The 20,487-nt window shown below is 22.4% G+C and overlaps 2 protein-coding genes across 5 annotated transcripts; both read left to right on the plus strand.

Moving 5' to 3' along the window:
* The first annotated feature begins 9,920 nt into the window (after nucleotides 1–9,920).
* Nucleotides 9,921–13,633, plus strand: LOC103573969 (cytosolic endo-beta-N-acetylglucosaminidase). Of its 4 annotated transcripts, none has more exons than XM_053739000.1 (8): nucleotides 9,921–10,129; nucleotides 10,254–10,326; nucleotides 10,411–11,031; nucleotides 11,088–11,540; nucleotides 12,300–12,471; nucleotides 12,544–13,076; nucleotides 13,145–13,336; nucleotides 13,423–13,633. In XM_053739000.1, exons 3-8 carry the CDS (start codon nucleotides 10,790–10,792, stop codon nucleotides 13,535–13,537), a joined length of 1,707 nt encoding a protein of 568 aa, XP_053594975.1. In that variant the 5' UTR covers nucleotides 9,921–10,129; nucleotides 10,254–10,326; nucleotides 10,411–10,789; the 3' UTR covers nucleotides 13,538–13,633. The 4 variants fall into 4 exon arrangements, with proteins under 4 accessions (XP_053594975.1, XP_053594974.1, XP_053594973.1 ...); XM_053738999.1 differs by having other exon boundaries at nucleotides 10,254–10,313; XM_053738998.1 differs by having other exon boundaries at nucleotides 9,921–10,326.
* A 2,391-nt stretch (nucleotides 13,634–16,024) lies between these two features.
* LOC103573970 (zinc finger protein 616) lies at nucleotides 16,025–18,401 on the plus strand. The gene is made up of 3 exons (XM_008553281.2): nucleotides 16,025–16,389; nucleotides 16,488–16,867; nucleotides 16,937–18,401. The coding sequence occupies exons 2-3, from the start codon at nucleotides 16,516–16,518 to the stop codon at nucleotides 17,401–17,403; spliced, it is 819 nt and encodes a 272-aa protein (XP_008551503.1). The 5' UTR covers nucleotides 16,025–16,389; nucleotides 16,488–16,515; the 3' UTR covers nucleotides 17,404–18,401.
* The last annotated feature ends 2,086 nt before the right edge of the window (nucleotides 18,402–20,487 follow it).

Consider the following 20,487-nt stretch of genomic DNA (forward strand, 5'->3'; position numbering starts at 1 on the left):
AATAACTCCTTCTCTTTCACTTTATACATACATAATAGCATTTTAAAAATCCTATCTGTTGTTAAAGTGGTGCTGTTTTTATAAGCATTTGCTTATTACAACACTTTAAAATTTTTGAATATACATTATTTATTCACAATATTGAATAATAATTTTATTTTTCAAACATCCTCTCGTTGTTGCAAATTTTACTCTCGCTAGATATTTTATCATCAAAGCGACTTGGTTTATTATATACACGTAAACGTGATATTTTATTCTTGCTCGGAAACAAGTAAGTCGATACTCAGTTTTTAATTTGTACACTAAATTTTAGTTATACATAATAGTATATAAACGCCGTAGCGATTTACCACATAAAGAGTCATTCAGTCATAGACATCGACCCGTGGTACTGTTGCGTTGAGATTGTATATCTAGCCGTAGCCAGTATCCGTCAGTGCTTACTCGAACCGCTTCAACTGACTACTCTTTCATACTAGTACGAGCCGGCGACTAAAAAAGCTACAGTTGCGCGATTACTGCCAGCCGCGTCAACGGCGGCGGATACAACGGTAGCTCCCTGTATCTAAATTACCTGTTGCCACTTGCACAATTTTTTCAATATAAAATTATTTATTTTAATACACACAATATTATTATTAATTTTTTTTTTTTTTTTTTTTCAATATAATTTAATTGTTTCGATAAAAATTTTAAATTATTTATATTTTTTTTTTTTTTTTTTTTAATTGAATATAAAATAATTTAATACATGATAATAATAAAAAATATATTATCAGTTATATAAAATAACTAATTTTTGTCATTTATTACATAAAAATTAAAAATAGATAAATTTAATAAATTATTTTTTCTCTTAACATATCTCTATTATTTCGATATAAATATTTATTTAATGATTTTCTTTTTTTTTTTTAAATTAACTATATAATGATTTTAAAATTGTTTAATATATTATAATAATAATGAAAAAAATATTATCAGTTATATAAATACATGTTGGTACTTAGAATAGTTTTCAATATAAAAATTTTTTTTTTATTTTAATATATATAGATATTATTATTATTATTATTATTATTATTATTATTATTATTATTATCGTATACAGTTGATGCATTGATTATTATTTATTAATTTATTCTAATTTATATACATTTTATTATTATTATTATTTTATTTTTAACAAAATTTTATTGTTTTGATAAAAATGTTTATCTACTTATTTATTTTTATTGAACATAAATTAATTTTAAAATATATTATAACGATTGAAATATAATTCTTATTATTTATTCATTAAAAATATAAATAAATAATTTTAATAAATTATTTTTTATTATAAGTGTCGTTTACATTTGATATATTGATAGTATTCAATTTATACAATTTCACATGCAAACCATCACAAAACATTGTTTGGAAAATATTAAAACAAATAATATTTTATTAATTTATTTTGTTCTATAAATAAAAAAAAAAATTATTTTAATTATTTCCGGTATTAGAAAACTTTCTTATTATATTTATTTAAATATTTTTTTTTAAACATATTTATATTTTAATTGACTTTATATTCAATTACTTAATCTGATAAAAAAAAACTTTATTGATACATAAAGAGAAAATAATAATAATAATAATAATAATAATAATAATAATAATAATAATAATAATAATATTTTTTCTATACCCAATTTCAGTTAACTACATGATCCAAGTGATAAAATTGTCTCTATCTAGATCAATTCTTATATTATTATTATTTAATTTTATTTTTTTCGAAAAAAAATTAGAAAAGAAAATACCTTAATTTGATCAAATTTACACATAAATCTTTACATTCTACACTCGACTATTCGTGTAAGGTTTTTATTATTTTACTATGACATCTACAACAGACATTGGTTCGCACCGTTTTCAACATTTTAACAATTCTTATTCATTTTAAATTAAAAATTGAATTTGTATAATATATAATTATTATTTCTCTATCAATCTTTCATTTAATTTATTTTCAATTATATAGAATCCAAATATATTTTTTTTAATATATTAACTATAATCAATTAATATAATAATTCAAATTATATTATAATGAACATAAACATTGTAAAAAAAATAAATTAATTATTTTAAATTTACAGTTATTTCATTGTTATTATTTATTGTATTTCTTTGTAACAAAATTTGCCTTAAGAGTTTTAACTCAAGACCAATGCATTTTTATAATTATTATATTAAATCTTAAAATTCATTAATTAATAATGAAATGGAAAAATAAATATCAGTATTATTACTATATTAACAAAACTTCAAATGAATTTGTAAACTGCAGTGATACTTAAACTACACTTTGATTGCTTTATGTCCAATAAACCGAGCTCAATTATATTATATTTAACTTTAATCAATTTTTGTCACTACATCAGCTACTAGATTTTTTTATTTTTTTCAAATAAATAAAAATTATTTTATTTACATTTTAGTTTACTTTCAATTATTTTACTCAATTATATCACAGCTTTTTTAATTCTTACTTTTCTTTGATATCTTATTTTTTTTCTCTCACTAATTTTATGTATTCCTTAACATTTTTAAAAACTATTGATAGTATTATTTTTTTTTTTTTTTTTTTTTTCCTTTACTTATCTTAAATATTTACAAATATGTAGCAAAATTTAACTGCCACATATTGAATATTAATATGTAATATTAAAAATTTAATTACTAATGAAACTATTAATTTTCTAATTACATATTATTTTACTGTTCATATCTTTAAATTCTCATAATTTATATTTTATTGAATGATAAATTTAATTTAGTATTACGATATTTATAAATCCTCTCATGACTCGGTAATCTGTGATAGTACTTGTGTTGTGCATTGAATATCATTAACTTAGGCAATTGCTTAACGACCAATATACCATTATTTATTATTCATAGAGTACTATCTTCTATTCCAAACAATATATTATAATTATACTAAACACTAGATTTTTTACTTATAATTTTTTTTGTTTTTAATGATTTTAAACTTTTAAACTAATTAAAAATTTTTATTCATCTATCATATTTCAATTTTTTAAAATAAAAATACAAATATTAATAATGATAATGGACATGAAATTCGATCATAATTACTTCAAAATTTTCTTACATCTTGATGCTTTACTAAAATCATGTTATATACTCACGAGTCAACGGCGGGAGTAAACTTACTATACGCTACGGGCTTCACTACTAACGCTTTGCCTCGACGAACCCAATAATCAACCAACATAGTGTAATTTTTTTATGAATACTTTTTGGTTATTTTTAATTATTATATACATATTAAACTAATTACATATCATATTCTTTATTAATAATCATAAATTACAATCTATTTTTATTCATTATACATATTTTATTAGTAAAACTAATTTAATTAATCATTCATTTATTGCTTATATTTTTTTTAATGAAATTTGCAGCAATATAAAAGATTTATTTTGCATTCACACATATATTAAATATTTAAATATCTGGAAATTAAAATGTCCTCTTTTTATTCAATAGAAACGTAACTTTAGTATTCTCCGTGGACCTTCTTCATTTGCCTTTTCTTTTACCGCTGTTATTATTTCTAGTTAAAATTGATGATGAAAACAATAATTCTGGTAAAGTTTGAGCTCTTAATATTAAAATTAAAAAGTTCCTCTTCATGATTTTTGATTTCCCGTTTAAATAACATAGGAATAAAAAAAAAAAAATTTAAGTTTAGAATTTTATACCTCGGCAAACGCTCATAAAAAAAAAAAAAAAAAAAGTCTTATCATTTTTTTATAAATCCATCTGTTCAAAAGTTATTCGATTTATCATAAAATGTCATTGAATCATTTTTATAGAAAATTTTATTTTCTACAAATTATCTTAAATATAATTTTTTTAAATTCTGCATAACTTTTTAGTTATTTCTATTTTAATGTCAAGCTCTTCAAAAAAGTAGTATTCTGATTGATTTCAAATTTAACTACAATTATTCAACAATTTTTTTTTACAAGTATTTTTATTCATGCACAAGTGAACGACAGGAGTATGTTTATACTGTACTCAATTGCTCATCACTATACTTGCGTTTTGCTTCGACCAATCAATAATCATTACTCAACATAGTCTAACTTTTGTACAAATACTTTTCCTTTATTTTTATTATGTTTTCACATTTCATTATCTATATTAAACTATTTCTTATTATTATTTAATTAAATTTTAATATTTATATCTTTATTGTTCACTTTTAAAAAAAATTTTTTTTTTTTTTTAAATTATAAATATTACATATTTTTTTTGTGTCCAATAAATATAAACCACCAAATATTACCATAAAAATTTTCATAAAGCAAGTCAAAAAAATATTAACATAAATAAAAATTATTTTTTTAAACACCAGAAATATTTATTTTGTACACAATTACAAAATTAAAATCAATCTTAAAATTTATATAAGTATATATATGTATATAAATATAAATAATGCACACATTATTGAAGCATTATATTTCATTAAAGTTATAATAAGTATTCACTTTTCATTATATAGTAAAGTCATTTTATTTTTTAATCATTGTATTTGTTGAAATGTTTATTTATAATAAAGATAATATTACTAGCTATACAAAAAACTTCGTAATTAGACTAATTCATCGATTTCTATCTATACATATATATATATATATCCAATCAGAAAAAAAAACTTCCTTGATCTGCTCAAATTGAAAAATTCAATAGTAATCAATAATTCACAACGTTTTCAGATTCGATTCTTATTTATTTTATTTTTATGTCTTATCAATCAATAAAAGTTTGAATGAATATAATAATAAAAAGGACCTGAGATACCACAAAATTAATTATAATATATTTTCACTTAGTTTATTGTTATTATTTGTTGGGTTTATTTATAACACAATTTATCTCGAAGTGATTCAAGACTCACATAGATGTTCTCAATTATTGTACATACTTTTATTTTTCTAATCATTTATATTTTTAATGTACATTTATATCTTTGAATTCCTATAGTTTACATAACTCTAAGGAATTAGTAAACTGCAGTAGTACTTGAGCTAGGCTTTTTGAATGCAGTTAGCTTACGCAGTTGCTTATTATCATCCAATAAACGGTGCTTAATAATATTTTTCTACTTTATTATAAATAAACTAATAATCTTTGAACTTTAATAAATTTTTAATTATATAAATCTTTTTTTTTTTTTTTTACTATTACAATTTTTATTATTATTATTATTGAAATAAGTAATTACTGTAATCCTTCTTTTTTTCCCCGAATTTTTTATATTCTTCAAATAAAATATATTGATAGTATTTTATTTATTTTTTATTTCGGTTCTTATCTTCAATATTCACAGTTAAATTCAACTGATCTTATAGTATACGAAGCATTGTATTGATAGTACACTGTAACAAACCCATATTCAGAAACCAACATTGTCATTATTATTATCACTATTTTATTTTTTAACTAAGTATAAATACTGAATAATTATAACGTGTATGACATAATTAATTAAAAATTTTGTTAAAATCGGTAAACCGCGGTAGTATACCAACTGCACTCTATGCTCAATACCTACTAATAGTTTGCCTCAACTACATAACAATCATCATCCAACATAGTCTTAATTTTTATCATCACATTTTTATTAATTTTATTCCTCATAATTACTATTTACAAATTAATAAACTATATTTATAATATAATCTTTATATTTAATCATATTTTACTACTTAATTTCATTATTATTCTTTTTATTAAAATAATTAATTATTTCTCCATTGTTCATATTTTTTTATATAAATTAAAATTTTTAAAGCTCTAAAATTGATAAATCTGTTTTTCCATGTTAAAAACAAGAAACCAAAAAATTCTCTTAAATATTTCTCTTTTCAAATTCGCTATCATTCTATTTTTTAACTAATACATTTGTTTTTTTTTTTTTTTTTTTTTTTAAATCTTTTTTTTTTTTAAATCTTTTTTCAAATTTAAATTCTTTCATAATGACGATATACAATCATTTTCTAACCATCTTCTCATCTATTTATATTAACTTTTTTTTATCAGTAAATACTATAATATAGATATAAACTCGTCTCAGTGAGCGATTGAAATCAGGAAAATATTCAATATATACATCACCCAAAGTAAAAGTAAAAAAATTAGAAATATTCGAGATACACTCTCCTGCTTGGATCATTTTTCAGTCATAGAAATAAATATTTTTTAACTTTTATATTGTTCAAGTATATATTATAAATTATTATTGTTTTTTTATTATCAAACAATAAAATCAAAAATAGAAATATTATGTGACGTAAAAGTTGCCTTGGTGATAATTTCAACAATTTATTTATTTCCACCAAGACCATTGTTTTTCATGATATAAAAGGTGGTTAACTAAAAGACAGTTAAATTATAATTATAAATATTTGATATTTTTTTCAGGCTTATTGATAGTTTGTCAGCACAATATTCATATATTTTTTATCACTGAAGTATGAACATGGCGTTAAATTACTTGCTATTATAAATACTGAGAGCTTAAAAAAAATTTTCTGATGTTCTGATAATGATAGCAAACCAATCACAGGGTAGAAACAAAGAAATAATTCTAAAATTATCTGATATTTCCTGGTTTTGCAGTTAAGTTATTTAACATTTTATTCTGATTTACGAATATTCTATTCGTATAATTAATATATTAAAAATATATAAGTTAAAATATTCAATAGGATATTTTATTATTAAAATAAATTCAAAATTCACTAATCACTGAAATTAAAGGGTATTAAAAAAATTATAAATTTTTAAGTATTATCGAGTGTCTAGTTTTCTGATCTGGTCTTTGAATTTATTTGTTATGCATAGTTCCGTAGTAATAAAAAATTAATCATAATAATTAAAAAAAAATTTATTGAAGCCCGTAGATTGTTTTTAAGACTAGCAAAAATTTGGATTTTTTTTTTTTTTTAATGATTTTCTTAGAATTACTCCAAACCGTTCATCATAAAAAAATGTTTTATTTTTATTTTCGAAATTCTCTGATATTTCCCAATATTCACGGTTTGTGGCCACCCTGAGTTACTATTCGACTCTTTATGTGAAAATTTTATTACACTCTACTATGACAATTTCAACGTACATTGGCTCAAAGCGTTTTCAACAAAAACGGTTCATCTCAAAAATAAATATTTTAACGATTCTATTTCATTTTATTTTTATTTCTTATCAATTTATAAGATTTCATACAGAATATTAAAATTTTATTAAAAATTGAATAAGTATAATATATTATTATTATTTTTTCATCAAGCTTCCATATTATACGCATTTTCAATTATTGTACATAAATAATTCTTTTGTCTACATATAATAATTACATTATTATCATTAACGAACTTTTTTATCAAATTAATTTTCATCTATGTCTTTATAACAATAATAAAAAATCTCCCATTTTACAAACCAACGAAAAAAAAAAAAAATATGATATATTTCATTTTCATTATTTCCTGCGTTTCTCTATTACAAAATTTATCTTGAGAGTTGAATTACGACTAATGCATATTTATATTTACATATTTATTTAAATGCTTATATCTAATGGTTTTACTAATCAATAATCAAATAATAAATTAAATTTATTAATATATATAGAACCGCAATTGCTGTTAGTATACAAGTTATGATATTGTCCATATACTGTAGCTATTTACAAACCGACATAGTCGACCATTTCGAAAGAAACGAAAGTTCTTTCAAATTTCAAAGTGTAAAAAAATCACTTGATAATTGTGACTTGATGCTAAATATTACCATTAATTTTATACTTTATTCAATTTACTTTTATCTGAAAATTAAATACATACTTTACAGCATACATTCTATTGTACTCTTAGTATCTATTTTTTTTTTTTTTTTTTTTTTCTCAATCAAAATCCAATGACTGGGGAGTATACCTACTGTACTCACTATATATGTGTCCATCCAAACGATTTGCCTCAACTAAGTAAGAATCATTATTCAACATAGTTTTAATTCTTTTACTAGTTTTATTCCTGTAATTTAATATATATAAATTAATAAACTCTAAATTTATAATATAGTCCTTTTTTAAAATCATATTCTACTAATTGATATAATTATTTTATTTTAATTAATTATTAAATTACATTTTAATACATTTATTTTTATTTTTCTATCAAACTTCCGTTAAATTTATTGTCAGATTATAAAATCCAAATATTTTCTTTTTAAATATATTTACTATATTCAAGTAATACAGCAGTTTAAATTATATTATAATGAACATAAACATTTAAAAAAAAAATTAATTATGTTTAATTTACAATTATTTCATTCTCATTATTTTGTACATATTTTTTTGTCATATCTTTATTGCTTATGTTTTTCAATATAATAGTTTCAATGTGCACGAGTCAAATTTTTTATAATTTTTTCACTGAGGCTTTGCCTTGGTGACGCCAATTTTTATAAGTCAATTAAATCTTATATTGAGTTTCTACATGTATCAATGTTTTTTCAATAAATTTAAATTTTGAAGCCTCTATATTTAAAAAAATCTAGTTTTCTTTCTTGAAATCAAGTAACCAACGAATTCTTTTAAATTTTTTTTTTTTTTTTTTTTTTTTTTTAATTCGCTATTTACTAATTTAGATTCGTTTATGATTAAAAAAAATTTTTAATATGCAACTGGATTTGTTTCAAATGATTCTAATCTATCTGATTGGAAACCACTATACTTATCACTAGTAAAATTTGTAATTATTATAATGATCCTGTATTAGCAAAACAGATTTTAAAAAAAGTTAATAACTAAAATTATTTTAAGTTATTACTTAATAAATTTAAAAACTTTGCTGATTATATCGTTTTTCTATTCGTTATAAATCTCTGAGAAAAAAAAATATCCTATATAGGCTTCATTAAAACTTAAAATAACAGACATCAAAGTTTGCTGATCAAAGTATCCAAAATTTTGTTAAAATCGGATGCTTTACTAAACTTGTGTTATACTCACAGCTCAACCGTGGTAGTATATCTACTGCACTCTATATGCCCAGTTCCTGTACTAACGGTTTGCCCCAACTACGTATTAATCATCATCCAACATAATTTTAATTTTTATCATTCCAATTTTATTATTTTTACTTCTCTAAATTATTATATATATAGTAATAAACTGTTTTTATAATATAGTTCTCATTTGTAATTTTACTTTACTACTTAATTTGATGATTATTCTTTCTATTAATGATCAAATAACTTGATCAGTTTATCTATTTCTACTAATTATTTCTCCGTTGCTCATGTTTTTTATATAAATTGAAATTGTTAAAGCTCTGAAATTGATAAATCTAGTTAGTTTGTTAAAAACAAGAAACAAAAAATTCTCTCAAAAACATTTCTCATTTCAAATTCACTATCATTCTATTTTTAAGCTAAACCATTTGTTTTTTATCTTTTTTGAAATTCAGACTCTTTTATGATTACAAAGTACGTTTTATATGCCACAATTTGTTGTCTTAAAAATTGTTATTGCAAAGTCTTATTTACTTTTCTTCATATTTTTATACAATTAAAAACTATAAATAAAAACTAAATATATATAGAGTTTATAATATATTAATTTTTCTTCCAATTTGTACTATTAGCATAACTGTTAATAATAAAAATTATTTTCTAAACATCATCTCATCTATTTATATTAATTTTATTTCATATTCAATGTGCAGGATAGATTTATATTAAATACATAAATTTAATTTAACTGTATACAAATAAAAAAGTATTGTATACTATTATTCTATTCAGCTGCTATGTAATTAGTATCTAATTAAATACATGGCGAGTTGATATGTTTCATTATTGACGTATTATCTTATATTTTTTGCAAATTTTATTTTTCTTCTTCTGAGTTATTATAATAAAATAGTAATCTATCTGTTGTAACTAAACATTCCTATTTTGTAAATTAATTGCGTATCCACGGAACCTAGATATATATGTTTTATGTATAGATATATCTAGACTCCATGTACGTATCATTGAAATATCTAGTTTTTGTATTTATAACCTACAAATCAACTAATAGTTTAATTTTTGTTTGAGCGACATTCATGGAAACTCTTGTTGTTTAATTTGTTCTCTGTGAATAACAGGTCAGCTGCTATTATTTATCAAGAAATACTATAAAATAAATATATGGTCATAGATGCGAGGTAATTATGACACGTATGCATTCTATTATATATTTTTCAATTTTTATATTGTTTAAGTATAAATTATTATAAATTTTTTATTAATTTTTACTTTTAGGTGACAATTCAAAAAATATATATCTTTTATTTACTAAAAAATACAATCAAGAATATAAATATTACATGATGTCAAATGTATGTCATTCATAGAAAAAATACTTTCATCTCATATGATTACGTATCTACTTGATATTAATTATATCAAAATTATTAAATGAACCAACAATGGGAATAAATCTTGTTTACCTTGGGTTACTTAGATATATTATTAGATATTAGCGTCTAACTTCCTTTTACATATTTTTATTGTGTGGAAGACAATAAAATGAGTAAAGTTGTTAGAATAAATCAGTCTTCAAAAGTATTTTTGTTGGTGAAGACTGTTAGTATAATATTTATAATACTTAGATGATTAAATTTTTTATTTTTATTGCAACATGGATAACAATACAGAACGTATTGCTAAACCTTTTCGAACATTAGAAGAATTGTATTCTAAGTTAGACAATTTAGAACCCTGGCCAGAAGTTTGTGAGCTACGAGAATCCGCCGAATATGTTTATAGTGGTCAAGAAATTTGCCTTGGTGATAATTTCGAAAATTTATCAAAATTTAATCGAGATAAACAACCCAAAACAATTGTTTGTCATGATTTGAAAGGTGGTTACTTAGAAGACAGGTAATTTATATTTTCAAATTTATTATTTTCAAATTTATTATTTTTTTTTTTTACAGGTTTATTGATGGTTCTTCAGCACAAGATTCATATACTTTTTATCATTGGAGTATTATTGATATTTTTATTTACTTTAGCCATTATACCATAACAATTCCTCCGTATGGTTGGATCCATACTGCTCATAAACATGGTGTTAAAGTACTTGGTACAGTAATTACTGAGAGAACAGACGGAGAAAAAGTTTGGGAACAAGTTCTGTCCTCAATGGAAGAGACTAAAAAATTTGCTGATGCTCTTATAATGGTAGCAAAATATTATAAATTTGAAGGATGGCTTTTGAATATTGAAAACAAAATTAATCATAATGATATTGATCAATTGAAATATTTTGTTCAATATTTGACTTATGGAATTCATAGTGAAATTGATAATGCTGAAATTATTTGGTACGATAGTGTGACAACTGATGGCAGTTTACTATGGCAAAATAAATTAAATGATAGAAACAAGTAAGAATAATCTTCTATATCTATAAAATGATAGGTGTTTTTTTTTGAACGCGCATCACGCAAAAACTACTGAATATTTTGACATGAAATTGAGCTACATATTATTATCTTTAAGATGTCTTTTAAAAGGATAAGACAAATTTTTTTTTGTCTCAAAGTCACCTTTTTTAGAATAAATACGACATGCAAATGTTGGTTCCTGAGACAGAGCCGAGTTGTATTGTTTTTCTGTCTTATTTCAATTAAAAAGTCATTTAGATGACTTATTTTACCACTATTTGTAGTTTACTTTTGTCGTCACTTGTGTTAAGTCTTTTAAGTAGATATTTTTTCGGTGACAAATTTCTGATCGTTTTATCAACATATTGGTGCCTTATCGATAAGTCAAAAAGTAGCCTAAAAACTGATATCATAAATATTTCAAAAGCAAGTGTGCTACTTGGGACGCCATATTGACCACTTTGGAACCCGACCCCCTTTGATTTAGCTAAAAATTTTTTCTCTTTTTTTACTCGATCATAAGCATTTCTCAGAATTTTGTTGAATTTTTTTAACCAACCAAAAAAAAAAATGATGAGTAAAAAAAAAAGCCTTCTTTTTCTAATAAGCTATGACTTTTTTGAAAATTAACTTATCAGGAGGTTTTTCTTTTTTTTCAAAATTGTTGTTTTCTAATGTAGTTTTTGAAGAAAATTAGGAAAAAATTAGTTGTTTATAAATTTATAAATAATTCATTTAATTATATAATTTCATTTATAGAGATTTTTTTGAAAATTGCGACGGAATATTCTTAAATTACAATTGGACTGATGCTGGATTATTAGAAAGTCGTTCAATTGCTGAATGCACTAATAGAACTACTGATATTTATGTAGGGCTTGATGTATGGGGTCGTGGATGTCCTGGAGGTGGTGGTTTTAATTCTATCGAGGTAATCTAACTTAATTTAATTATTTAAATTTTTATTATTAATGTACTTAATTTTTCATTGATTTTTATTTAGGCATTAAAAAAAATACGTGATTGTGATCTATCAGTAGCAATATTTGCTCCAGGTTGGACTCATGAATATTTCAATGGTCAAAAATTTGAATTAATTGAAAATATATTTTGGGCACAATTAGTTCCATTTATGTACATACACGTACCTATTTATGATAATGAAACGTTCGTTACAACTTTTTGTCGTGGATATGGTGAAAAATATTTTTATAATGGAGAAAGCGATGAGACATCTTTACCTTTTTATAATTTAGCGTGGCAAGAACCACAGATTTCAGTACCTAACTACCAATTACAATTTACCCATGTAAATATTGTTGAGGCTAAAAAAGATAATAAAGAGAATGATAAGAAAGACTTACCTGTTTGTACATATGAGACACTATTTCATAAAATAATAGCTCAAGGCAGTAAAATACATATTGAAGATAAACCTGAGCAAAAGTCGTTCAACTGTATTCAATTTTTCACGAAATACTCTTACAATGGCGGAGGCTGTATTAAATTAAATGTGAATCGTCCTGAATATCATAGGTACTTAATTAATTTTCATATTAATTTTTTAAATAATTATTTTATTAACATAAATAAAAATATTTAAGATTGTTTTTAATACACCTGGAACATAATACTGATATTCAAGTTATTATCATTCATCGTACTGATGAATATAATAATATCCAAGACGATAATAACCAAGACAATTATCCAGTACTTATTATAAAAAATAATACAATGACAAAACGTTTGGAACCATATGGAAATTTTGGATTAAATTCTCAGTGGAAGCAGAGGTTTTTATTAAATTTACTTTACAATTACTATTTTTAAATAATTATATTTATGTATTTATTATTAATTTTATTTTTAAATTAAACAGTTACTATCGTTCTACTAGTATGAAGACAATCAATGAGCTTGGAGTTATTTTTACAAGCGCAGGATCTTATTGCCTTGGAAAAATTCAAATTCAGCAAATGCCCATGATTATTTAAAAATTTTATATTTAACTTTTATTATTCTAATAGTGGTATCTGTTGCATTAAAACTTTTTGTATATGACGAAGAAATTAAAAGTTACTACAAATATCTATTTGAGTATATTTTTACTATCTTATGAAACTAAATTACGATATAATTCCAAATAGCATATATAAGTGTATGGTGAACCGGAAAATCTGTGAGCTATAAATTTGATTATATAAATCCAACAGAAGGATCCTATTCTCTTGAGGTAATTGGGCAATCATCCGATAGTCAATCCCGTCTAGTCCAGGACTGGATTTTAGCTTAAGGTTAGAAATAGCGAAGTCCATTTCCTCAGAAGTAAATCGAAGGTCCAGGAAAGCATCACCTTGAGCTGTTTCAAAATCCGGAATCGGGCTCTCAACCCAAGGGGGACAAAGTTCATCGATCATTTTCTTAACTGCAAGAATCTTACTCTCACTATATTTATTCAGGTTGTCTCGGAAGTTCCACCTATTTTTAAAACCCTTAGTACAATTCCATATAAATTTGGGATTTGTATCCTTGGTTAAACCCTCGCAGATAGTTTTAAAACTTTCTTCCTTGATACTCTTCAAACCCGCTCTAGCCTCAGCTTGGCACTCTTTATACTTGGATTTGCGACATCTATAAGAGCAATTTCAACTGTTTTTTCAAAACGATTAATTATAAAAAAAAAATATTTCATCTAAGGTAAAATACCTAGTACCCGATCAGGGAACTAGTATTCGATCACTCCATGAATTTGTATGTCTATATATAGTAGAATTCAGTAAATATAGATATACAAATACAGGAGTTATCGGGTACTAGTTCCCTGATCGGGTACTGGGTCGCTTACCTTATAGTTTTTTCAATTTTCTACATGTGCATATGTTTTTTTTTTTTTTTTTTTTTTTTTTGTTGTTGATTTGTTGAAACAAAAGCTGGAAATTTTCAATTTTTTAACTTATCAATAAGGCACCAAAGTCTTAACTAAACAATGAGAAATTTATGTCATCGAATAAATATCTGCTTAAAAGTCTTTACACAAACGGCGACAAAAAGTCAATTACAAATAATTATCAAAGAAGTTATCTGAACTTGTCAATAGAAACGACTTTTTAAGACGAAAAAAAAAAACGAATTTTCTAGAACTCCTAGGATCAACATCTGTACGTCTTATTTATATTAAAAAAACTTGGCTTTGAGACAAAATAAAATTTGTCTTGTCTTTTTTATGACATTTTAAAGTTGTTCTGTGCTACTTGGGACTATAAATAATCTATGAAAATAAACATTATTTTTTATTAAATATTACAAAAGATGTTGATAATGGAAGCTCTATCTGGAGCTAAATAATATATATTTGAACTCATTTCTCAGTAATCCAAATATTCTGACGTATCACAATAGATTATAAAAGAAAACTAATGAGTTAATTTAACAATGAAAGTGAAATTAGTATACAACTATTTTTCTATTTTTAGATAAAAAAATTTACCATTAATAGAAAAAACTTTAAAAAATGTATTCGCAGGATTTTTCAAAATCTTTGTGCTCTACTAAAAAATAATTCTTTTTTAATATTTCTTAACTTTTTAAGAAAAAACAAAAATTGTCAGGTTTATTAGTTTCAGTATCATGTTTAAAACTACCAAACTTTAACATATTTGTAATCTTAAATGTTAGTTTTTTCATGACCAATGAAACATCAGATGTAAAAATATCCAAGAAAAATAATATCCCAATATTTACATATTAGAATATTGTTGTAATAATAATCTTCGTAGATATTTTCGTTATATTGGGTATTTTTTCTTAACGCCAGCTTTTATTTTTTTCGATTTTTCGTTCGTTTTCGTTAACAAAAAAATTTCACATTTTTCTTTTTCAAATTAATTTTATCAAAATGTTTGTGGTACTTTATTTCATATTTTATAATTAGTAATTTTACTAAACACAAATAAATAAATACTACATAACTAACGTAATGTATTACAATTAACATTTTTATTTTTTATTTAATAGAAAAATTACATTTTGTTTCAATAAATAATTATGACATATGTGCATTAATGTTTAAAAAAAAATCCTCAGTAAGTATCTAAAAATTTCTCAAAATAAAAACTATCGAATCTTGTGCATTTACTATCATACAAATAACACATGGTAGCTTTAGGACATACACAAAAAAAAATTTTCAGTTTTTGATATGCAATTTGTAAAAGTGTCTTTTTAATGTCTGTTTCTTTCCATAACATGATACTATAATAGTAGCGTAAGATATTAGACAATTTATCAAGTTTTATAAACAAATTACGTTTTAAAATCTTTTATCTGCAATTTTTAACGAATGTGAATATAGCAGACGTCAGACAAATTTAAACTTATAAATAAATAGGGTAAATAATTAAAAAAATAATATTTATAAAAAATGCACTTAATTTCAAAATTTTATTTTATTAATTATTTACTTAATTTATTAATAATTTTAAATTATCTGATGTCTACTACATTCACTCATAATTCTTGAAAGTTTTTTCTTTGAGTATTTTATTTGTCTATTTAGAAGAAATAAATTCGTTTTGTCTGATACTTTCCGTATCATCTAACAACTATATGTAACAAATAAAATATACACACATATGTACATTGCCAAAAATATCAGCGCCACTATTCATACTCCAGCAAACTCTAGCCCTTACCAGTTACAACTTACAACGAATAACGTACACATAAAAAAAAACAGCAGGTGATCAGAGATACAACAGATTATTGTCTGAAAAAATAACACATATATAAATAAACAATACATATAAAAATAACAAGTGATTTAAAATAAAAATTGTGACAATGAACCGTAAGACAGAAAATTATTTCTTTTATCTTAAAATTTTTTGTTTTATTTTTTTGTAATTTATGTTGCGGTAATGTATAAAAATAGTTATTTATGCATAGCATTTGTAGTTAAATAATTATTTTAAAAATGGCCTTTGGATCTGGTGATGCAAAATGTATTCCTGACATCAGTAATCAACTGAATAATAATTTCGAAACAATAAATGCTACTATGAATCCCAATTATTCATCTTATAATTGTCGTACGATTCATCAAATTGATGAAAATCATGATGTCAATAGTTATAATAATAAAAATATAAATCAATCATCGACTCGATCCAATGAAAATAATCGAACAATTAAAAAAATTGATGTTGCGACAATGACTGATCCTTTGTCAATTGATTTTCGACGTACTTCTGAATATTTAGCTCGCTGTTCTAATTCACTTGGACTTTCTCGATCATTTGATTCAAATTTAACAAACAGTATTGATGGTTAGTACTTAGTAAATTTAAATTATATTTTATTTATGGTAATTTATTATTATTTTCTTAAAATTCTAGGTACGTTAATTTACCATTGTCCAGAATGTCCAAATAAATTTGAAGATCGTGATTTATTTAATGAACATTTAGAAAATCATAAACAACGGCCTCATATTTGCGATATTTGTGGTGCTAGTCTCAAACGCAAAGAACATTTAGATCGTCATAAGCAAGGTCATAACAAAGACAGGCCTTATAAATGTACATTGTGCTGCAAGGCTTTTAAACGAAATGAACATTTAGCTAGACATACGATTATTCATTCTGGTAGTAAAAATCAAATATGCACAAAATGTGGTAAAGCTTTTTTTAGAAAAGATCATCTGAAAAAACACATTCAAAGCCATAATTCTAGTAATAAAATTGTTGTTGAATCACAAACAACTAATCTTCAAGAACGTAGTAGTCCTCATGAAACACTCGATAATATTGCGATGATGGTCCGACAATTAAGAGCACCACCTTTTTCAATATTACGTACTTAGATATTTTTTTTGGTTTTTTATTTATTATTATCGATATTTAATTTACAAACGATTTAATTTTTAATAATACACATGAGCAGAAAGTAATTATTAGAAAGTAAATGTTTTTTTGGAATAAAGAATTTATTTTTAATAATTATTTGAATTAATTAAATATTCCCTGGTGGAAATATTTTTCTAAAAAAATTTTGAATTTGAATTTCAAGTTTAACTAGATTTTATTTAAAGTGTATTTGTATAAATTAAGAATCAAATTGTTTTATTAAATTTTTTACTTGAAAAAAAAAAATAATTTTTTTATTACAAAAGTTGATCTTTATTTTTACAAATTTAAATAATTAGAAGAATGATATTTTTTAATTAAATTTATCAATTTTTAATACCGAAAAATTATTGGGAATTCTTGAGAACAAAACGAATTCTTTAATAAAAAAAAAGTCTTGTTAAAAGTAATTTTCGCTCAGTATAGTTTTAAAATAGAATATAATATCGCTTGAGAAAAAAAAGTAGCGGCAGTACAATTGGAATAATTTTATATATTGAATAAATGTTTTTAAATAATTATGAGTATGTGTGATTTAATGTGATAATTAAAGAATAAGATGCATTTTGCTTTTTTTATGACTAACGCAAAATAATTAAAAAATAAAGACTTACGCTTTAGAATAATTAATTGGAAGGAAATGACAGCCGAGAAATTATCAATTAACAGTATTGTGAAATCATTTCGATACTTAAACAATTGTCAATAATAATATCAATTAAAAATTTAATTCTTAACTTGACATGTAATAAATAAAAAACTAGATATAGTAAAATTAAAATATTACTCATTAAATTACTAATTGAATAACGAAATAAAATAAATTATAAGCAATTGTACTGTTTAAATTAAATTACTAATGAAAAATAAGTTTAAAAATCAAACATTATTTATTAACTTAGATAATAAATAGATTTCGTTATTACTACAGTAAATTTTATATGATTTTTTACAAAACGAGTAATTTTATCTCTATATTATAAATACATAAAATTACGTTTGTTATTAATTATTACGTTTATATTATTTTTATCATATTTATTCTTACACTGATCATTTATAGGATAGGATGAAAAAAATTAAAATAAAATGTATTTGAAATTAAAAAAAAACTCAATAAATAACAAAAACAGTGAATATTAAACTTCGACTTTATTACAATTTTTGTTTTTGTGTATATATATAATAATATATACATACATATAGGTATGTTGTGAAGATTATAATATATAAAGCAGTATTGAGGAATGTTTTAAAATTATTTTTCAAGTTTTTCCAGCATTTATTTTTTTCACACTTTCTATGGCTCTAATTTTTTAATTTTCATTTTATTTATTTATCATTTTTTTTTTTGTTTCTATTATTATTTTAATATTCAATGCGTTATCAGAAACGCACTGTGATCTATACAAAAATAAAACGAGATCATAGATGGAATCACTTTGACATTATCTATTGAATTCTTAAACTATTATTACTATTATTATTATTTTTTTAGTTTAATTCTTTACTATTTGCTTGTCTTTTGATTGATGTATTTAAATTTTTTCACGTTTGAAACAGTTTACTGGTTTTATTTTATCCTGGAAGAACTTCTGGTACTAAGCAATTAATTACTTGCAAAAATAAGTAAAAAAATTTAATTTAATGGAAGGCTTTAAGAATTTAAAAAAAAATAAATTATTAAAAATGCTAATGGAGAAATTCTTTTAATTATTTTCTTTTCTTTTTTTATTTTTTTTATTCTTTGTACTTTGTCGATGAATTATTATTTTTTATTTCTTTCAATTCTATATTATTATTAATGTTCTTTTATACTTTTTTTTTCATACTGTAATTTTTAATGATCGAATTTTCAATTTTATTATTTGTTTCTTTTTTTTAATTATTTTTATTTTCAAGGAAGATTTCAAATTACTTTCCTTACTCACTCACTACAATATTATTAATGTAACTATTACAAATATCTTTTATACGTTTTGTCTACATAATACATTTTTACCACTCATAACACATTACTTTTTTGTGTGCTCATTTTAATTTTAACAACAAAAGCAGTTTGTTTAAATAATAATTACTGTTTACATCATTCAATATCCAACGAATCACATCAATTAATATAAATTAATATTCAAGTATTACATACTTGGTTTTAAATATTTAATTTATAATAAATTTGTATTAACAATTACACCGTTATTCTAATTTAATTTTAAACATTGTAGAAAAATATTTTCAGTTAATTTTTTATAATTAAAAAAAGGATTAATTTTTTCTCACTAAATCTAACTGATTATTATTATAATTTATTAAAATAATATTAATGAATTATTTTTATTAATTATTAATTGACAAAATATAAATTCTTAATTGTGGATTCGAAGGACTTTGATGATGTATAAAAAGCACAATTTAAATATCAAGCATACAAATGCCACGAGAAAGCTTTGATGTCTCAGGTGCTCTATATAGCCATTTCAACCCTACATCTTTCAGCTCCGTTATCTAGGTTGCAATACAAAAAATATTAAATCTCTTTTTTCCACTTTCTCATATTCTAGATGTCTACATTATTTTTCTTATACATTTTTATTATTATTGTTATTTATTATTATTGTTATTTTAATAATCTTATATTTTATTTAAATAGCGCAAGAAAATAATAATTTATAAATTTAATTATGTATGCATGTTTACAATTTGAATCAATATATATCATACTCAAAACGGGCACTGTTTTTAAACTGTATTGAGACAAATGACATTTAAATTATTTTTAATATTACAATAAAAAATATAACTGCTATTATGCAATTATAATGTTTATTTTTTTTTCTGCCTTTTATTATTTTTTTTAATTTATCACTAATATTGTGTGTCAAAAAAATTTATTATTTTACTTTACCATGTAGATATCGCCCGATTGTTTCTTTTCTTTGTCATATTATCAAGCTTATTTTTTTTTTTTTTTTTTTTTTAATTTTTGTATACAAACTTATTTTCTACAATAACTACGTTTGCTTATCATTACGATTATAAGT

Source organism: Microplitis demolitor, chromosome 5 (genome assembly GCF_026212275.2).
Source record: "Microplitis demolitor isolate Queensland-Clemson2020A chromosome 5, iyMicDemo2.1a, whole genome shotgun sequence".
Lineage (NCBI taxonomy): Eukaryota > Metazoa > Arthropoda > Insecta > Hymenoptera > Braconidae > Microplitis > Microplitis demolitor.